The sequence below is a fragment of the Eptesicus fuscus genome, chromosome 20 (assembly GCF_027574615.1).
Source record: "Eptesicus fuscus isolate TK198812 chromosome 20, DD_ASM_mEF_20220401, whole genome shotgun sequence".
NCBI lineage: Eukaryota > Metazoa > Chordata > Mammalia > Chiroptera > Vespertilionidae > Eptesicus > Eptesicus fuscus.
In genome coordinates, this window is record NC_072492.1 from 18055966 (window position 1) to 18078636 (window position 22671).

Consider the following 22671-nt stretch of genomic DNA (forward strand, 5'->3'; position numbering starts at 1 on the left):
GCAGCCCCAGATTGTGAGAGGGATGTCCCAGATTGGAGACGGTGCAGGCTGGGCTGAGGGACACCCTCTCCCCAGTACACAAAATTTGTGCACCAGGCCTCTAGTACTGTATATAAAAGGCTAATATGTAAAGTATCCCTTCAGGAGTTCGGGAGACTGGAAGTTTGCTTGCTATGATGTGCGCTGAATACCAGGGCGCGGTGCGGAACGAAGGAAGATCCAGCCCGGCAGCCAGCAGTAGCTGGGAAAGGTAGGTTCCAGCCAGCAGCGGGAAGGCACCAATTGGCCCTGATTGCTGGCCAGGCCTAGGGACCCTACCCATGCACAAATTTCGTGCACTGGGCCTCTACTCTTTTATAATAGGGTGCCAACTTTTATTTCTATAATTGAAGTATGAGATTAAAAAATAATTACTGTAGTTTTTTCTGATTTTCATCATATGGTCTTTTCTTAAAATGATTTTAGAATAACTTTTGTAAAGATATGTTCAATTTCAACAATGTCCTTGTTTTTACTTCAGTTTCTCTTTTTTTTGTGTTAGAATCAATAAATAAGATTTTAAGTAATTAGTTTTATAGCAAAATGTATTATCATATACAATACCAAATAACCATCTCTCTATTGAGATCAAGTATACGAAGCTGTTTACAATGGTGTTCACCTAAGGATGACAATGGTTATTTCTAGGTAATAAATTTATGGTAGTTTAAAAATCTCTATCTTTGTATTTTTATATGTTGTTTAAATTTATTTTTTGGTCATGATAATTTTTACAAAATTAAATAACTTTTTCTTAGAAAATATGCCAAGGTGTTAGCAAGAATTAATTTGAGGGTATGGGAATATGTAATTATGTGATTATTCTATTTTAATATTTATCTGAGTCTTTAAAATCCCTCACTCTTCCGTTTTTAAAAGTTTTAAGACTATAATTTCTCATTTGAGTAAACATTTCGTAGCATTCCACAAAATTGTAAGATTTTAACCCAATAATTATTAAAGAGAGTATTTGAAAATATGTTTTTATTGATTTTTTTTAGAGAGAGAGAGAGAGAGAAAGATTGATGAGAGAGAAACATCCATGCCTCCTGCATGTCTCCTACTGGGGATTGAACCTGAAACCTGGGTATGTGCCCTGACCAGAAATTGAATGGGTAACCACATGGGAAGCCACTCAACCAACTGAGCTACACCAGCCAGGCAAAAGAGAGTATTTTTTAAATTTCCAAATGGTTGAGCTTATATAATTTTAAATTTGTTTATTATTTCCAGTTTCATTACAAACAAGAGAATCTAACATGTCAGATTTCTAGTTTTTAGAACTTATATGGTTTTCTTGGAGACCTATTTATAATAAATTTTTTACAAATATTCCATGAAAACTGGGACATAGAACAGGGTTACTGTAGGGTTTGAAGTTTGATATATACATATAATGTCTTATTGATAATACAGGTTCTATATATTCTTATTTTTATCATTTTGACTTATCAAATAATTTTAAGTTTTATTACTTCATGACATACATGAAAATAAATTCAAAGTGGACCGGAGACTTAAATAGATATATATGTAACAGTTAAAACTATAAAACTTAAATGTCTATTTTTTTTTACCTTGAATTAGGCAATGGTTTCTTAGATATGACCCCAAAACAAAAGCAGGAAAACAAAAAAAATTAGATAAATAGAACTTCATCAAAATTTAAAACTTTTGTGCTCTAAAAGACATCATTAAGAAATTACATATTTGACAATGGATTGTATATAGAATATTTAAAGAACTCTTATAACTCAATAATAAACACATAATCCAATTTAAAAATGGTCGAAGGATTTAGATAGACATTTCTCTAAGATATATAAATGGCCAATAAACACATGTAAAAATGCTCAATATAATGTTAGCCATCAGGAAAATGCATTTCAAAACCAAGTGAGCTGCCACTTTATCCCATAAGAATGGCTATAATTTAAGCAAGCCAAAAAGGGAATAATAAATGTTGGCAGGGGTGTGGAGCAATTGGAACCCTCATTCACAAAAAAACTTACATATAAATGTTTTTATTCACAATAGTCAAAAAAGTAAAAACAATCCATCAACTGATGACTGCATAAATAAAATGTGATATGTCCATAGACAAGAATATTATTCAGCAATAAAAATAAATTAAATATTGATATATGCTAAGAAATGGATGAAACTTGACAACATTAAGTTGAAAGAAACCAATAACAAAAGGCTACATATTATTTCATTTATATGAAATTTCTAGAATAGGTAAAGCTATAAAAGACAGAAAGTAGATTAGTTGGTTGCCTAGGTCTGGAGGTTAGAAGAGAAATGGGGAATGACTGCTAGTAGGTATGGGGTTCCTTTTTGGGATGATGAAAATGTTCTAAAATTGATTGTTTTAATGGTTACACAACTCTGTAAATATACTAAAAACCATTGGGTTATACACTTTACATGGGTGAATGTAAGGTATGTATAGGAGGTTGAATAATGACCCTCAAAGATATCAGGTCTTAATCTCTAGAACCTGTAACTATAACCTTATATATGAGAATAGAGTCATTGTAGCTGTGATTAAGTTAAGGCAGTGATTTTCAACCTTTTTCACCCCATTCACACATAAACTAATTACTAAAATTCTGAGGCACACCAAAAAATACATTTTTTGCTAATCTGACAAAAAAATAAGTATTTTTTTATTCATTTACACCAATGGCTATTGTTATGTTGGCTATTGTCATTTTTAAAAATATATTTTATTGATTTTTTACAGAGAGGAAGAGAGAGGGATAGAGAGTTAGAAACATCGATGAGAGAGAAACATCGATCAGCTGCCTCTTGCACACCCCCCACTGGGGATGTGTCCACAACCAAGGTACATGCCCTTGACCGGAATCAAACCTGGGACCTTTCAGTTTGCAGGCCGACGCTCTATCCACTGAGTCAAACTGGTTTAGGCTTGACTATTGTCATTTTGTCCCTAACAAAATAGTCAGGTACTATATATTTTAAAAATTCTTGTGGCACACCAGTGTGCCTCTTGCCCTGTGGCACACTGGTTGAGAATCACTGAGTTCAGGTGTTTGTTTGGGCTCTAAATGCAATTATATGTACCCCTGTAAGAGGGGGATTGCAAACAAAAGAGGCATTGTGACCATAGAAGCAGAGATCAATGATGTGGCCACAAGTCAAGGAATACAAACAGCCACTAGAAGCAGGAAGAGGCAATTCTCCAACATACCCTCCAGAGTGAGTACAGCCCTGCCCAGTGATCAGATTTTGGGCTTTTGGATCCCCAGAACTATGAGAGAATAAATTTCTGATTTTTTAAGGCACCAAATTCATGGTAATTTGTTCTAGCAGCCATAGAGAATAAATCCAGTTTGTGAATTATATCTCAACCCCTTGCCCAAAGTACGAAATTTGTGCAAGGGGTTCGGCCCTTGCAGCCCGGCTTCATCTGGATGGTCGTCTGGAAGGTTGATTGGCTGTCCGATCTAATTAGCATATTATGCTTTAATTATTATAGAGCTGTTATCAAAAACAGTTTTAATATTTCCACAATTATTGTGAATTTTTTGTTCATTTACTTTATATTTTGAATGTATTTTTATATATTCTACTAGAAGCGCAGTGTACAGAAATTGTGCACTTGGCGGGGGCGGGGGGGTCCCCTCAGCCCAGCCTGCACCCTCTTGCAGTTCGGGAGCCCTCAGGGGCTATCTGACTGATGACTCCCCACAGGGAGTGGGCCTAAGCCACAGTCTGGCCTCCTTCTGCAGGTTGATCAGGGGACGGCTGCTGGCCCTGCCCCCTCCCATTGCCCCTCCTCCACTGCTGATTGCTGCTCCCCCCCCCCCATCGCTGTCCCCTCCCTCTGTCCACTGGCATGCACCTTGGCTGGCCTGGTGCCACCTGCTTGCTGGCCCTGCCCCCTGCCGACTGGTAGTTCCCCCATGTGGTTGATTTGCATATTACCCTTTTATTAGATAGGATTACAATCCTATCTAATAAAAGGGTAATATGCAAATTAACCATCATTCCATCACAAAGATGGTGGCACCCATAGCCACAAGATGGCGGCACCCAGTCCCCTCAGCCTCGCTAAAGTCCCACAGTCCTGGGGGGGGGGGGGGGCTACTGAGAGCAGGCAGCGTGAGCAGCCTGGCAGAATGCTTGCTTTGTTGCTGCGGCAATGAGGCAAGTATTCTGCCCCGGCCGTGGAGAGCCTCTGGGCCACAGAGAGCCTCTGGGCAGCAGCCAGGCCCTGCAGAGAGCAGAGAACCACAGGGAGTGGGCCTAAGGTGTCAGTGCTCCCAGATTGGAGAGGGCTCCCCTGAGGGCTCCCAGACTGGAGAGGTTGCAGGTCAGGATGAGGGGGGACCCCCCCCCCCATGCATGAATTTCGTGCATGGGCCTCTAGTTTTCAATGAACTCATAAAGCTGTAAAGTGTTCTATCACCTTTATTAATTTTACAATGTACAAATATAAAACTTTAACACAAATATAAAAAAGTTTTGGTTCTATTAGATTATTTTTAATCTTGAAATCTGCTCAGATTTCTTTGTTTGATTGCTTACTTTCATTATCAGATATTCCTTTAACAATTCTCTTAATTTCACCTTTTTTTAAGTTTTATTTTATTGTTTAAAGTAATATATATACAAGTCTCCTTTTTCCCTCATGGACCTCCCCCTGGCTGCCCCCCCTCCCGGCACATGCCCTCACCCCCTTAGTATCTGTGTCCATTGGTTATGTTTATATGCACGCATACAAATCCTTTGGTAGATCCCTTTTCCCCACTACCCCCTGCCCTGCCTTCCCACTGAAGTTTGACAGTCTGTTCAATGCTTCTTTGTCTCTGTATCCATTTTTTTATTATTAATAAATCTTTATTGTTCAGATTATTACAATTGTTTCTCCTTTCCCCCCCCCCCCATATCTCCCCACCACCCGGTTACCACCCCCCCTACCTTTACCTCCCCGCCAATGTCCTTATCCATAGGTGTATGATTTTTGTCCAGTCTCTTTCCATACCCCCCACACAGACACCCCTTTCCCCCTGAATCTCACTCCCATTCTATGCCTCTGATTCTATTATGTTCACCAGTTTATTTTGTTCCTCAGATTTTTAATTCACTTGATTTTTAGGATCACTTGTTGATAGATATGTATTTGTTGTTCATAATTTTTATCTTTACTTTTTTCTTCTTTTTCCTCTTTTTAAAGAATACCTTTCAGCATTTCATATAATACTGGTTTGGTGATGATGAACTCCTTTAGCTTTTTCTTATCTTTGAAGTTCTTTATCTGCCCTTCAATTCTGAATGATAACTTTGCTGGGTAGAGTAGTCTTGGTTGTAGGTTCTTGCTATTCATCACTTTGAATATTTCTTGCCATTCCCATCTGGCCTGCATAGTTTCTGTTGAGAAATCAGCTGACAGTCGTATGGGTGCTCCCTTGTAGGTAACTAACTGTTTTTCTCTTGCTGCTTGTAAGATTCTCTCTTTGTGTTTTGCCCTTGGCATTTTATTTATTTATTTATTTATTTATTTATTTATTTATTTTTTTAATATATATATATATATATATTATTGATTTTTTACAGAGAGGAAGAGAGAGGGATAGAGAGTTAGAAACATCGATGAGAGAGAAACATCGATCAGCCGCCTCTTGCACACCCCCCACCGGAGATGTGCCCGCAACCAAGGCACATGACCCCGACCGGAATCGAACCCGGGACCCTTCAGTCCGCAGGCCGACGCTCTATCCACTGAGCCAAACCGGTTTCGGCATTGCCCTTGGCATTTTAATTATGATTTGTCTTGGTGTGGTCCTCTTTGGATTCCTCTTGTTTGAGGTTCTGTGCGCTTCCTGAACTTGTAAGTCTATTTCTTTCACCAGGTGGGGGAAGTTTTCTGTCATTATTTCTTCAAATAGGTTTTCAGTATCTTGCTCTCTCTCTTCTTCTGGCACCACAAAAATTCGGATATTGGTACGCTTAAAGCCATCCCAGAGGCTCCTTACACTATCCTCACACTTTTGGATTCTTCTTTCTTTCTGCCTCTCTGGTTGGGTGTTTTTTTCTTCCTCATATTCCAGATCTTTGGTTTGACTCTTCGGGTACGGTGGTCTACAGTTGAGTGTCTGTATATTCTTTATTTCAGACAGTGTATGCATAATTTCTCACTGGTCCTTTTCCATTTTTTTGGTATTCTCATTAAGGTCCTTGAAGGTCTCTTCAAGTTTCTCAGCGGTTTTTAGAAGATTCTTGAGTAACCTTATAAATATGGTTCTGAACACTGTGTCGTCCATTAGTTTGCTTTCCTCCATCTCTCCTACTCGTGACATACTTCGGTGTCTCCGCATTTTGGCTGCCTCCCTGTGTTGATGGAGTGGCTTTGTGTGGTCAGTGACCTATAGGGGCCGGTAGCTCAGCTTCCCCAATCACTCTAGGTGGTTGCTCTTGGTACACCCCTTTGTGGGCTGAGTGGAAAGTCTTGGTGTAGTTAAAAGCCTTGATTGCTGTTGGTACGCTGGGAGGAATTGACCTCCAGGCCAATTGGCTGTGAGGACCTGCTGTGTTTTTAATGGAAGAATTGCTGTGCTGGAGACACAGTAGGGCTTTGGTGCTCACTGAGTCTGCCTCTTGAATGTGTCCCTTATGAGTGATTGAAATCTGGTGTTGTCCACACCGACCACTAGATACCCTAGTGTCTAGATCTCCAGTGGGGTGCAGGTCTGAGGCCTCCCAGCAGGAGCTACAGCAAGAGCTACAGTTTTCTCCTCTTTGCTTGGGCAGTTTTGGAGCAGTCTGACTGGAGCTGCAGTTAATTTGGTTGAGCTGCCACAGAACAGGCCATTTATATATAAAAGTCGCTGTGTGGAGCCTGGGCGGGTTTGTAGAATGTGCGGGCGGGGTCTCAGGGTGTCACTAGGCTGGGGCATGGCCAACGGCCATGGCTGCCTTCAGCCGTCTCTGCCTTTCCGCTTTTCCAAGTTCCTGTGTCCCGTGCTCCAGCACAGCAAACCCTGACTGCTGAGCGCACCTCTGCAGAAAAGTTACTCTCACTCTCCGACTGATGGCCGAGAGTTCAGCTTCTCCCTGTAGGCATCTGGGTCCCCCGCGTGTCCCCAGAAACGAGTTCAGAGTGATCGGGAGTTTGTCTCCCTTCGGTTTGAAGAAAAGCCGCGCGCCCAATCGCCCGCCGCCAGCCCGCTTCGCGCGTGCCTCCGTACCTCAGCTCTTCAGCGTTTGCGCTCCCTTCTCTTCTTAGTTGTAAATCTACCACTCAGCCAGCTTTCCCATGGTTCTGAGTGGTAGACGTTTTGTTTTTTAGTTGTATTTTTGAAATTGTTGTGCGAGGCGGCAGTTTAGTTGTTTAACTTTGCCGCCATCTTGGTTCCCCCATCAGGTAGAGCCTATTTTCTCTGTATCCATTTTTGTTCATCAGTTTATAATATTCATTATAGTCCACAAATGAGTGAAATCATGTGATATGCTGACTGGCTTATTTCACTTACTAGTAGCATAATGCTCTCCAGGACCATCCATGCTATTGTGAAGGGTAAGAGTTCTTTTTTACAGCAGTGTAGTATTCCATCTTTTTTGTCATTTCATATTAGGTGCTTTACTTATAAAGTACAAATAGAATTTTTTTCAATTATCAAAAAAATCACCAATCCTAAAATAGACTATTGATTTAAGAACAGATTTGGGAGGTTGGAGAAGAGAGGAAAATATTATTTCATTAAATATATACATTGAAAAGATACATCTTTTAAAAAAACTTTATTGAGGTATAGTTGACATATAAAAAGCTATACATATTCAATTCAACTGTGTATATGTAAATATGTATAGCTTTTTACATGTCAACCATACCTCAAAATATAAAGTGTTTTCCCCCTTATGGAAAATAAATATAAACCAAAATCATCATTACCAAGGCCATAGACATTTCCATCACCTGTAAGATGAATTTTTATTTCAGAAGTGCAAAAAGAAAAGTTATCTTAGAATTAAGTAAATATGAAATATGAAGAGGTGTCCAATCACATGAAAGAATCAGAGAAGTTATATTTTAACAGACATTGCTAAAGAAGACTTCCCTCTCTGCAAATTGGAAAAACTAGAAGTTCATTTTTACAACATTGCTCTAATAATAAGTAGTTCTCTTAATTTAAAAAAAAATTATTTCAATATTATTTTGGCATTTATGGGTAAAAATAGGAGCTCTGGAATACATTTATTTTCAATTGAACAGGCATAAGAAGTCATACCATGATTAATCTTTTCATTTCAGTCTGGCAAATTCAATTGCCTTTCCCAAGATAGAGGAAAAGACATGAAAGGCTTTGTCAACAGCAGGCAAAGTAACAAGAGACCACATGGAACTAGGATTTTTTTCTCACAATTTCAAATTTATCTGGGAATGATTGAAAATTTCCCCAGCTCCACTAACTGTGAGACTTTGTGCAAGTTACTTAATTTTTCTGCACTTCATCTAGGTGTGTTCATCTAGAAAATTAGGAATAAGGATTGCTGAATTACCTGAGTTAATATACAAGGTGGGGCAAAAGTAGGTTTATAGTTTTATATATGGAAAATAATACAATAATCTACACTAATAAAAGAGAAACATGCAAATTAACCATCACTCTACTACACCCACAAGCCACATCCATCAGCCAATCAGCGAGTATGCAAATTAACCCAACCAAGATGGCGGCCAGCCACAGAGCAAGCAGGAGGCTTGGGTTTCCATGGCGATGGAGGAAACCAAGCTTTCCACCCACTCTGGCTGGCGCCCCCTGCGAGGGGCCTGTGGTGGTTTGCAGGCCGGCCATGCCCCCCTGCGACCGACACCGGAAAATACAGTACTCACTCTCAGCTCCAGCACTGGGACAGCGGCTTGTGGGGGATACAGGTACCGGATTTTCCAGCGTATAAAACCCCGGCTTTTGAGAAGATTTTCCTGGGTTAAAAAGTTGTCTTATATGCCAGAAAATACGGTAATGTGCAAATTGACCATCACTCCAACACACAAGATGGCTGCCACAAGATGGCCAGCAGGGGAGGGTAGTTGGGAGGGACTAGGCCTGCAAGGGAGAGCAGTTGGGGGCAATCAAGCCTGCAGGGGAGGGCAGTTAGGGGTGACCAGGCCAGCAGAGGAGGGAAGTTGGGGGTGACTGGGCCTGCAGGGAAGGGCAGTTGGGTGGGACCCAGGCCTGCAGGGGAGCGCAGTTGGGAAAGACCAGGCCTGTAGGGGAGGGCAGTTGAGGGGGACCAGGCCTGCAGGGGAAGGCAGTTGGGGGGTGACCAGGCCTGCAGGGGAGGGCAGTTAGGGGCAATCAGGCTGGCAGGGGAGCAGTTAGGCATTAATCAGGCTGGCAGGGAGTGGTTATGGGGTGATCAGGCTGGCAGGCAGAAGCAGTTAGGGGCAATCAGGAAGGCAGGTAGGTGAGCAGTTGGGAGCCAGCAGTACTGGACTGTGAGAGGGATGTCCAACTGCCCATTTAGGCCAGATCCAGGTAGGATCGGGCAGTCGGACATCCCTCTAGGGGTCCTAAATTGGAGAGGGTGAAGGCTGGGCTGAGGGATACACACCCCCATGCCCGAATTTTGTGCATCGAGCCTCTAGTCTATATAATAAAAGCCCAAGCGACCGTTACAGCGGAATGACCAGAATGACCGGTTTCTGTGATGCACACTGACCACCAGGGTGCAGACACTCAGTGCAAGAGCTGCCTCCTTGTGATCAGTGCACTCCCACAGGAGGAGTGACACTCAGGCAGAAGCCAGGCTCATGGCTGGTGAGTGCAGCAGTGGTGGTGGGAGCCTCTCCTGCCTCTGCAGCAGCACTGAGGAGCAGCAAGCCAAGTGGTAAGGAGCAGTGAGCAGGCGAGCGGTAATGTGTGAAGGGTCCCCAACTGTGAGAGGGACGTCCAGCTGCCAGCTTAGGCCCGCTCCCCAGAAGCTGGACATCCCCCATGGGGTCCCAGACTGCGAGAGGATGCAGGCCGGGCTGAGGGACCGCCCCCCCTCCAGTGCATGAATTTCATGCACCAGGCCTCTAGTTTATAAATAATAATACAAGAATAAACTCTGTCTTTCGCATACTCACAATGAAGCATCCATCTTATATAAAAACTGCTGTTTGAAATTTTAACCCTGCTATTTTGGCTTCTGTAAACGCTTGCTTGCTTAAATAATAAGGAAAATAAGACTACTCCCATTCCAGAGAGGCTGTGGACTATGCCCCAGACAGAGTTGTCAGTGCTGACACCTGGCCAGGCCTTGAGATATGGTCTCATGGCCCCTTCCCAGCACATAGGCCTTCTTTCCCAGAAGGCCCGGAAGTCTCATTCCAAATTTGGGAGACAAAAGAGCTAGGAAAAGTATAAATAGAAAAGGTTTCCCCCATGTGGGGGGGCCCAGAATTTGAAAGGCACATTTTTTCTCTGGCCCTGCGCTTAATAAAATGTAACTCCCTTTCTCTAAGCGTGGCTTGGTTCTTTTCCTGTCTTCTGTAACAACTGTAAACCTACTTTTGGCTCACTCTGTATGGATAGCTTAGGACAGTGCCTGGCCCATAGGTAAGTTTTAGATCTCATTGTTATTTGTATAACCAGATTTCACTGAATACAAGAAGATGGCTTTTCTTTATCTTACCCAAAGGTGTCAGTGGAATTTTTCACACTTTCATATCATGAGTACCGCTGATTGAAAGAAATTGTAAGCTGCCTTTGATTATAAGATGTAACCATAATTTCAGAGGCATTAAAATATTTTAAAATGTGCATCTTAGAATCAATAAAACAAGTTATTATGTTTACATTTAATTTAATTCTAAGTTAATGTATATGTGATATACACCAAAACTGGAAAAATAATTTGAGTCAAATAATGAATAATATAACTTCTTACTTCTGTAAATTCCATTTTGTTCAATCTTTGCTCCATTGAGTCAGCAATATTCAACTTTTCACAAAGTTTTTCTATTATGGAATAAAAGTTATTTGCTAGTTAGTGTGGTTACAATACAGTCATATTTTTATTCATGTTATAGTGCTTTAAAGTAAAAACATAAAAGTATTTCTTAATTAATGTCCATCAATATTTGCAATAAAGTAAAAGGTATATAGTTGGGTAATATTCCAATTACTATAAAATTATTATTTTATTTAACCAAACAACCCCAAAACTGAAAAGAATGTGCCTACCTTTTTAATGACCAGGTTGAAATAAAGCAGAAACAAATATGCACATTGATAGTATAAAAGACTACACATGCACATATCTTTTGTTTTTCTATATATAAATAGGATCATTTTGATCTGCAACTTGCTTTTTTAACTTAACCACTCGTCTTGCAAATCTTTTCAGATAGAATCTGGAGCTCAGGGGGAAGTTTTGGGATGGGAACATGGAAGAGAGTCATTAACAGAAGTCATGGGTTTGAATAAGAAAAGTGTGTATAATGTGTAAAGTGATAATAGAGTCAAAAAAGAAACTCTGGAAAACAATATTTAAAGCAAAGAAAAGAAGAACCAGAAACAAAGATGCTAAAGGGTGATCACAGTTAGATGTAAAAATCAAGAGAGAATAATATCACAAAAGCAAAGAAAAAAAATTTCCCTGAATAACAGTGATAAATAATGGTGAATGTGGCAGTTAGTTTGAAACCAGACAGGTTTCTACTAGTAACAGTTGTTATTAAGTATATGTGTCAGTCCCCTGGCTGGACTTTGAGCAATTTAAGGGCATTGGGAACATATCTTAGTCCTCTGGGTATCCTCTACCCCATCATAGTATCTGAAACTAAGTGAGGGCTCAATAAATATTGAATGAATAAATGGAACAGAAAATTAATACTATATAGTATAGGAGGTGAGAGAAGAAATAATCAATGCCAACTAGAGTGTTCAAAATTTCTCTAATTTTATCACAATCTCAAATACAGCTCTCTTAACTCATTCCTTTTTGTGCTCTTTCAAAAACTAAGTAAAACAAGTCATTTAAAAATTTTTCTCAAAGGGGAGTTGAGGTAGTGCTGACTGAATAATTATCGTTTTTGGATAGGATGAAAAGGTAGAAAGAGAAAAGGCTGTCAGCAATGTCCAAATCATGTTTGGGGAACAGTGATTGGGAGGTTGGAAAGCATATTTTGTCTTTAAAAATATGAACAGATGTCAGACAATCTATTGTTATCAATGTAATAAAGTGGTCAAAAATCAATCAATTGGCTATAAATTATGTAAATCTCAGGACCTAAATTCATATAAGGATACCTTTCTGAAAGCAAAAGCATCAAAATCCATAGGTGTAGCCCTAGCTGGTTTGGCTCAGTTGATAGAGCGTCGGCCTGCAGACTGAAGGGTCCTGGGTTCGATTCTGGTCAAGGGCACATGTCTGGGTTGTGGGCTCGACCCCAGTAGGGGGCGTGCAGGAGGCAGTCAATCTGTTATTCTCTCTCATCATTGATGTTTCTCTCTCCCTCTCCCTTCCTCTCTGAAATCAATAAAAAATACTTTTTAAAAATCCGTAGGTGTAGTCCTGTCTCCCTCCTTGCCAGTGAGCATGGAGGAAATGTGTAGGTGAGTTTTTGTTGATACATGGTGGGGAGTAGGAGTAGGGGCAGAACTCCTGCAATTCCTGCAAAGAAAAGACTCTCTCCCTCCTGCTAAAAATGCAAGTAGGTGAAAATTCTGCTTAGAATAATTTGAAGCCTACATATAAACACAGAACGTGTATTTGCTGTTGAATTTTTAAAGAATGTAACTACTGTGAAAATTTGAGAGAGGATTATACTCTGCTTCATTCTGGAATTTTGCCAAAAACTATTCACGATTCAGAAAATTATGTAATGGGAGGTAATATAACAATGTATCTGAATTCCAATATAACACACCTGTCAGTCTGCATTTTATAGCTCTCCCATTCTACTACCCATGGAATGTATACAAGTACATTCATTTTGCCGTTATTTCAAAATTTCAAATACAAAGAAATGGTTGATTGGATATAATTTTTACTTCTATTAAATTTATTTATTTTTAATATATATTTTTATTTATTTCAGAGAGGAAGGGAAAAGGAGAGAGAGAGATAGAAACATCAATTATGAGAGAGAATCATGGATTGGCTGTCTTCTGCATGCCCAGTTGAGCCCCCAAACCGGGCATGTGCCTGATCTGAGAATCGACCCGTGACTTCCTGGTTCATAGGTTGACGCTCACCACTGAGCAATGCTGGCCGGGCTACTTTTCTTATATTTAAACATTAATTATGTTACTACTCTATTATATCTTATAATTATATATTAATTATGTTACTACTCTATTATATCTTATAATTAAGTTATAACCAAGCATTTATGTATTGAAATACAGTGCATATAATTTTTATCTTTTATTTTTTCTTTGTATCACATTTATGACATTGTATCTTTCGTTTTAAATTCTGTGTATCTAAGTAATGTTTTCTAGGAATTTGACAGGATAATAAAGGGTATTACAGAATATTTGTTATAAAATGGTGCTAAATCCAGTGCTAAAAGGATTGAAAATCACTGACTGCTTCTCTGCTTTTCTACATTCTCCATCTGGAAAGAGCAAAAAAGGCCTAGCCTGTTTGGCTCAGTGGATAGAGCACCGGCCTGTGACCGAAGGGTCCCAGGTTTGATTCCAGTCAAAGGCACGTACCTTGGTTGCAGGCTCCTCCGTGGCCTGGGCCCTGGTTGGGGCTTGTGCAGGAGGCAACCAATCGATGTGTTTCTCTCACATCAATATTTCTATCTTTCCCTCTCTCTTCCACTCTCTCTAAAAATCAATGGAAAAATATCCTCAGGTGAGGATTAAAAAAAAATGGAAAGAGCAAAAAAGCTCAAGTACATCTGTAAGAGCTTTGAATAATATCCATCTCAATATTGACTCTTCATCTTAATTCAGCATCCCTTCCCTTCCCCCCAAAAGAGAAAAAAAACCCATAAATACTATCATAATAGGCATGCTTACCAAGCTTGAAATTTGGATTTTGAAAAAAATCATGAAGAACATTCTGAATCTATAAATAAAAAAGATCATATATTACTTCTCAATTACCATATACTCTCTGCCTACTACCACATAGTATACAGCTTCCCCCGTTCACCATCCCCACCACAGTGGTCCATTTGTTACAATCAATAAGCCTTCATTGAAACATCATAACCCTAAGTTCTTAGTTTACATTTGGGGTCATTCTTGGTGTTATACATTCTATGGGTCTTGACAATGTATAATGACATGTATCCATCATTATGGCATCATACAGAATTGTTTTACTGAAAACCCTCTGTGCTTTGCCTATTTATCCTGCCTTCCCCTCTCACTCCTGGAACCACTGATATTTTTACTGCCCCCACAGTTTTAACTTTTCCAGACTGTCATATAGTTAGAATCATACAGTATTGTAGCCTTTTCAGATTGGCTCCTTTCAGCTAGTAATATGCATTTAAAGTTACTCCATGTCTTGTCATGGTATAATAGCTCATTTCTTTCTAGCACTGAATAACATTCCATTTTGTGGATATACCAAGTTTTATTTGTCCACTCACCTACTAAAGGACATCTTGGTTGCTCCCAAATTTTGGCAATCCTATATAATAAAAGCCTAATATGCTAAGTGTCCATCTGTCTGTTCGACCATTCGACCAGTCACTATGATGCGCACTGACCACCAGGGGGCAGATGCTCCAACCGGTAGGTTAGCTTGCTGCTGGGGTCCAACTGATCGGGAATGGGCGAGATGGACTGGACATGCCCTGGAGTGGAGCCCTCCCACAGTTGCTTCCCAGCCCCGATTGTGCACCAGTGGAGTCCCTCAGCCTGGCCTGTGCCCTCTCGCAATCCAGGACCCCTTGGGGGATGTCGGAGAGCCAGTTTTGGCCAGATCCCCACAGGTCAGTCCGAGGAACCTCACCGATGCATTCATGCACGGGGCCTCTAGTTATAAATAAAGTGCTGTAATCATCTATGTGCATATTTTTGCATGGACATAAGTTTTTAACTCCTCTGGGTATATACCAAGGAATATGATGGCTGGATCATATGGTAAGATTATGTTCAGTTTTCTCAGAAACTGCCAAACTGTCTTCCAAAGTGGCTATAGCATTTTGCATTTCCACAACAATGAATGAAAGTTCCTATAGCTGCACATCTTTGTCAGCATTTAGTGTTCTCAGTGTTCTTGAATTTGGGCATTCTGATAGGTGAGTAGTGGTATCTCATTAGTTGTTTGTTTGTTTGTTTTAAATATATTTTTATTGACTTCAGAGAGGAAGTGAAAGGGAGAGATAGAAACATCAATGATGAGAAAGAATCATTGATTGGCTGTCTCCTGAATGCCTTCCATTGGGGATAGAGCCTGCAACCTGGGCATATGGCCTGACTGGGAATCGAACTGTGACCTCCTGGCTCATAGGTCAACACTCAACCACTGAGCCATGCCAGCTGGGCCTTATTGTTGTTTTAATTTGCATTTCCCTGAAAACATATGTGGAGCATCTTTTTTTGTTGTTGTTAATCCTCACCCGAGGATATTTTTCCATTGAGTAGAAGGGAGGGTGGGAGATAATGAGTGAGACACATCAATTGGTTGCCTCCCACACTAGCTCTGTCCAGGGACCGGGATCAGGCTCAATCCCCAGTGGTAAGTGTCCTTGACCAGAATTGATCTCGGGGCCTTTCAGTCCATGGGCTAACGCTCTATTCACTGAGCCAACCCGGCTAGAGCTGTGGAGCATTTTTTAATATGCTTATCTGCCATCTGGATATCTCTGGGGAATTGTCAGTTTAGGTCTTTACCCATTTTTTAATAGATGGTTTGTTTTCTTATTGTTGAGTTTTAAGAGTTCTTTGTATATTTTAGATAATAGTCTTTTATCAGATATACCTTTTGCAAATATTTTCTCCCAGTCTGGGGCTTATCTTCCTTTGTCTATTTTTAATAATTCACTTTGGGGGGTAGTGGTAGAGGGGCTGGATGAAAAAGGTGAAGGGATTAATAATAATTTTTTTAAAAACTTGCTCAGCCAGCCAAGCCGGTGTGGTTCAGTGATTGAGTGTTGACCTTGGCCAGAGTCAATGTATTTTTAGAACTCTAGCTAAAATTTTTAAAAACACTCAGGAGAAAATTAAAGAAATATATTCTCATGGACTAGTGTCAAGAATTGACTTACGTCAGCAGGACTGAAAATTTAGAAGGAGGATTTTAGTACTCCACTCATTATTCTAGCAATCACCTTCTTATTTTACAACCCACCTACCCTTCATAGACACTCCCTTTCTTACCACTTTCATAGGAATCGTTCCCTTAGGGTCTAGAATCCATTCATTGAACTGCTCCTGCAGAGCATGTTGACGTAGGTTGGCCACCTGGACTTTGACTTGGTTTATGGATTCTCTTTGTTCTTGTTTCTCTTTAATCTTTTCCTTCATCCTGGATACTCTGAATGATGTAGAAATAGAAGACATGTTGAGTTAAGACCATTGAATTTGATTCAGATTGTTTAAACGGCAGAACACAAGAGTTCAGAGCCTCATAGCAACATTGAACCTGTTTTTTCTTCATGAAATGATCCTTGACTCAAGCCTGCAGCACATTAATCATAGGCTGTCTTCTACTATTATTTGACTTTTTATGGAGGTAGGCCTTATTTTACCCAACTAAATACTATACTTAAAAAGTACTAAGAATAGCCCTAGAAGCTGCCACATACACACTAAAAAAAGATTGAATGTACTAAGGCCTTAAGGTGGTGGGGTGTCTCTTTTCCCTGATGCAGAAATCATGTGGAATGACTCTGATTCAAGGTCTAGGATGGGAGCCTGAAAGATGCATTTGTAACAAGCATCTCAAGTAATTCTGCTGCCATGGACCAAATTTTTTATTTCTGTCTAGGAATATATGTTGCCAGATTCCTTTATCTGGCCAGAGTTAAATACTTTGACAGCCCCTGAGCACAATAGTTATCCTTGTATTCAGACAGAGCTGTATTACCCAGGTAGAAAATGGGGGAAGAATTGTGATTTTAATTGTTTCTAGGTTCATCATCCTGACTAGGACTTCAAAACCCCCAAACTGGTTTTGATTGAAATACCAAAATAGTTCAAAATAATAAAAAAAAGGTACTGGTTTCAAATACAATTTTGCAATAATGTTTGAGGCAGGTCTTCATCTTTTAAGAAAGACTAAGGTCATCTGACGGACTTTAAAAGGCAAAAGGCTTTTCAGAGAGAACTGATCGTTTGGAAACCCCTAATACTAAAAAACAAAAACAAAAAACAACCCTAAAATCTAAGTAATTACTTTGTGTCCAGATAAGATCTTCAAAATTCTCTAGGAAAATAAACCTTCAAAAATAAACTTTGAAGTTTGAAACCCAAAATTTCAATGTGGTTTAATTGTGTAGAAGATTCTGTAGTGATTTTAAAGTGCTGGAAGATTCATTAATATTTCAAAGGAAGTGCTAAGTTCCTGTGATACAACTGCTAAGCTGTTGTATACATACATATACAACAGAGTGTAGTTTCAAACCTCTACCACTTACCTATGAGCCCCCAGTCCCTTCCTCTGCTGGCTCTCCTGCTCTTCCGCTTCCCTTTCTCCCTCTGCTACTTTATCTCCTTCTCTGCTTCTCTCTCTTTCCTCTCTCTATAAAGGATTCTCCTAAATGTCTGTCTTCTTTCCTGCATGGCTCTCTATTTTGTGTCTTTCTTCTAGCCTTTTCTCATTCACTCACTAAGTCAGTCATTTATTCACTCAATACACAAACATTTATTGAGCTCCTACTATGATTTTGCTATTATAAACCTTAGAGTCCAATGCAGAACAGTTAAGTAAACATATTATGTAATAAGTACTGGGTGTCTCCAGATCCGTATGTGTATTGATCACTGCAACACAAAAAGGGATTAACAAAATTGGGTTTCTGTCAATTACCCAAAATTAAGACATGTCTCATAATAATCTTATGTATGTAAAAAAACAAAACAAGCACAAGAAAAATAACACACAAAACTTACATAATGAAAGCAAGATTAGGATAGGTAAATTAATTTAAAATGACATAGTATTTGAACTAAGCTGAACTCTAAAGGATTGGTAAGACAGCTAAGGAGGAAGAAGAATGATAACAGGCAGAGGAAATGACATATGTTAAGACCCTGAGGTGGAAAGAAGCATAGTATTCTAGGTACCTTTGATCTAGTGCCTCCAAATTTTGAAGCTAGCCTTGATGGTGATGATTTCCTATTTCCTAATGAGGTGGTTGAGTTTCAATTCATTATTGGAAGGAGTAAGAATATTCCCCTCTGGAGGACTGGGAAGCATCTGTTTTGATGGTATAGGACTGAGCAAGGCAGAGGATATATGACCCAAGGCAGTTGCACCTAAGATCTTCAGCCATTAAAAACCATCAGTTGCATGTAAGGTTTGCAGTAAACTCTACCTTAGTCTTTTTAACGTTAGTAATGTTTTATGTCACTGAAGAAGAACTATAGATTCATACAACATCAAGTTGCAGGTGTGTGTGTGTGTGTGTGTGTGTGTGTGTGTGTGTGGTATTGTGATAACATCCAGGTAGACAAGGATTTCTTAGTTATAATTACTTGAATTTCTAGGTACTTAATATTGGATATATACATATACAACAGAGTGTAGTTTCTAAATTAATATGAACTACTCAATCTATATACATTATTATTATGCTTAAGGTTGAATAAAAGTAGAACCTGTTTGGAAAAAGTCCTATCACATACATTTGGGTATAATAGTTATTCAAATACTATATTTTAAAAAAGCATTTCCTTATCTATCCACTCACTTTTGGCATAATCTATTTTACAGGATTAATAAAATATGATATTCAAAACAGATTGACAAGATGATTAATATTAATAATATCACTTCAGGAGAAGCATCTATGGGATTTCCTAGCATAATGTAAGCACAAGGGTTTGGCTCAGTAAAGAGGTGGCAGCTGGTGTGGTGTATGAGCAGACAGACATCTGCCTAGGAAGTCACTGTCTCCTGGCAACTAAGGAAGCCCCATATCCAGAATGAAACATTCCCTCAGTCTTGCCAAGTCCTAGTGCTGGCATCTTGTAAGGATGAGTTAGACATTTTGGTGTCTGTATGTGTGTTTTTAAACACAAAAAGTAAGTCCTTTGAAGTAAACCTTCAAACCCTTTGCAGACACCACATTCTAACAGAAACATATACAACATATTTGTCACATAATCTGCATAAGCTCCTTGAACACTGCATATGAGGGAGTTATTATAAGCAAAATAAAGGCATGTGTCTCTTTCCCTTTTAGTTTTCACTTGGTTTGTGTTTCCTTAATGCTTGAGCACTTATTCTGGCTTATTTATCTCCTTTAGGTAGCTGTGGGAGAGAAAGTAATTTATATGGAATGTTTCTTTGTGATTCTTTCTCTTCCTGGATTAAGTGTTCCATTACTAGTTAAAAGGCTTATAAAGAGGACTCACAGGGAAAATGTCCAAAAGGCATCTGAAGGTTTATCATAGATACATAGTGATTATGAAATAAACAACGGATATAGGGACCAGAGGTCATTACCAAGCCAGAACTGGATATACATCGCTATTAACTACCACACAAAAAGATCCAAGTTTTTGCCCTCGATCCTTTAGATCTACTTCCTGGCTCATTTCAATTCTCATTCTAGGATCAGGACTGTGTATCAAGGTTTGGTGGAGGAAAGAGAGAACATTGATAGTATAATAGGTCCCACTTCTCTGGAGCAGTGTGACATTCTAACAATAATTGTTCTCTATAATTCTTACTTTTACTGTTTAAATTTTTTTGCTTTTAAATATATCATACAGTAAAATTGACCTTTTTGGTGCATAGTTGTACAAATTTCAACACCTGTAAATATATCTAATCATCACCATAGTCAGGCTATTGAACTTTTGTAATCCCATTTTAAGAGCAAATTTTTTTTTCATTATCAATTCACAAGGCAGCAGTAACTTTCAGAATATGTATTCTCAAGCACTGGAAGAACCAACAATCAGAGGGGAAAGATGAAAAACAAGAAGAAGAAGAAGAAAAGCAAAATGAGACAAATCTAACCTCCTTATTGGTTTTACAAAATTACATGTAAGGTTTAAAGTCCACTTTAATTCTATACCTCTCTTCCAGGAAGCCTGATGAAAAGCAATAAAAGTATTGTATGTAAAACTTACAAACAGCAATAATATTTTATTTCTAAGAAAGTGGCTGCCACTATAAAAATGGTTCCAAATCAGTAAGGAGTGTCTTTTCTATCTATTGTCCTTCGACACCAAACAGAGATGAATCCCTTTTTGTTCTGGGAAACAGGCAGATGAAAACTTCAGCTCAGGCTGAGGCAAATGAACATTTTAACATAATCACCAGAAGATAGTCTTGAAAAACCTAGTAAAAATTTTGTCTTTGTTCTTGAAAATAAATAAGGAAAACTCTCATTTCCAAAATGGACTTCTCCAAAGCTCTCTAATGGGTTGAGAACAACACAAACAGTGATATAGTTCAGAGAATTTAAAAGCAGGACTGTTTTGCAAGCTTCAAGTCAGTAGACATTGTGCTGTTGTAAGGCATCCCTAGGATTTCTGAATAATCTACAAATGCCTGACACTGTCATATTTTGACCTATAGATCTTGGATTTTTACCAGAGAGAGATGAAGCCCTGATCCTGACAATCCAGGCAAAAAAAAAAAAAAAAGAGGACCTCTGATTATTTTAACTCTTTCATGAAATTCCTACAGCATAGTGCTCTAATAGAAACTAGGGCTCTTATCAAACCTCAAATGACCCTAAATATCAAACTCCTCGTTCAAGAAACATCAATGAAATGAACTAAACTTCTTGTGTCGTGCTATTGATTGGCAATCAAGCCTAGACCAAAGTCCTATTCTGCCTATTACTACCCTTACTATAAATGTTGAAAAATGCCTAGTTTTATGTACTGACTGAGATTTACACAGCTCTAACAGGACAAAGGATTTGTTAATATATTGATTTACAGCCTTGACACCAATTCCTAAATTTAAAGTTTTTTTAAAAAATGGAAACAGAGCTAAATACAAATCAAATCTATTGTTCTGCAAGAACAGATGGTGAACACAAATGTTCTTTAAGCTGTTTATTAAATTTAATGATACTGCTCCCTGCTGTTGTTGGAACTTTTCACTAGTACTAAAACTTCCTTAATTTGGTTTTGCTAAATAATTGATCTTAAAAATTTAGTGTTCATATAATCTCCAGTAGAACTTGTTTTAAATGCATTCCTAGGGTTTCTGATTCAGAAGATTTAAGGAAGAAGATAGAAATCTTTATTTTTAACCAAGCACCCAGATAATTCTGATGTCTCTGATAGGCAACCATGCTCTCAGAAAGACTGTTTCAACTGAAAATAAAAATTTCATTCTATACATAAAGTAAAACAAGAGTTCTGTAAATATCTCTTACTTTATTCCAGAGGAACAGATGTACCTAACTCCAAAAAAATTATCACTTTAAAGTTTCTAATTTGTTGCTTACCACAGGAAGGACACAAAAACAAGTCACAAAGAATTTTAGGTTCCTTTATAAATTTAAGTATAAGTATCCATGCCAGAATACATTCAAAGGAAAATGGGGAGATTCAGGAAGAGATTACAAGTATCTTAATTGTTTTTTTTTAGATTTGGAAGAAACTTAAAAGATATTAACTAGACCAAGGGTCAGCAAACTACAACTTGGGGGCCAAATCTGGCCTGCTGTCTTGTTTTGTACAATTCAAAAGCCAAGATTGTTATATTTTAAAGTATTTTTTAAAATAACAAAAATAATATATTGTGGCATATAGAAATTCAAGACATTAAAATTTTAGTACCCATAAATAGACTATTTTTTTTGTTAATCCTCACCCAAGGATATTTTTTCCATTGATTTTTTTGAGAGAGTGAAAGGGAGATAGATAGAGAGAGAGACAGACAGACAGAGAGAGAGAGAGGTGAGACCTGCACCCCAGGCACATGTCCTTGATTAGGAATCAAACCTACAACCTGAATCGGGCAGCTGATGCTCTGCCACTGAGCCACAACAGCCTGGGCCATAAATAAAGTTTTATTACAACACTAGAGGCTCGGTGCACAAAATTCGTGCATGGAGGGGTGGTGTCCCTCAGCCCAGCCTGTACCCTCTCCAATCTGGGATCCCTCTCACAATCCAGGACTGTTGGCTCCCAACTGCTCGACTGCCTGCCTTCCTGATTGCCCCTAACCGCTTCTGCCTGCCAGCCTGATCACCCCCTAACGACTCCCATGCCAGCCTGATTGATGTCCAACTGCTCCCCTGCCAGCCTGTTTGCCCCCAACTTCCCTCCTCTGCTGGCCTGGTCACCCCTAACTGCCCTCCCCTGCAGGGTTGATTGCCTCCAACTGCCCTCCCTTGCAGGCCTGGTCCCTCTCAACTGCCTCCTTTGCAGGCCGGGTGCCTCCCAACTGCCCTCCCCTGCTGGCCATCTTGTGGTGGCCATCTTGTGTTCACATGGGGGCAGGATCTTTGATCACATGGGGGCAGACATATTGTGTGTTGGAGTGATGGTCAATCTGCAT

At 39.3% G+C, this 22671-nt stretch overlaps 1 protein-coding gene across 1 annotated transcript in view; it reads right to left on the minus strand.

Annotated features, from left to right (window-relative positions):
- EFCAB5 (EF-hand calcium binding domain 5) overlaps positions 1-22671 on the minus strand; it is a 92118-nt gene that overhangs the window by 55895 nt on the left and 13552 nt on the right. The window contains exons 4-6 of the mRNA XM_054709376.1: positions 16353-16509; positions 14037-14085; positions 10948-11018 (exon numbers count right to left, since the gene is read on the minus strand). Coding sequence (XP_054565351.1) covers positions 10948-11018; positions 14037-14085; positions 16353-16509 — 277 coding nt within the window. The remainder of the gene's footprint in view (positions 1-10947; positions 11019-14036; positions 14086-16352; positions 16510-22671) is intronic.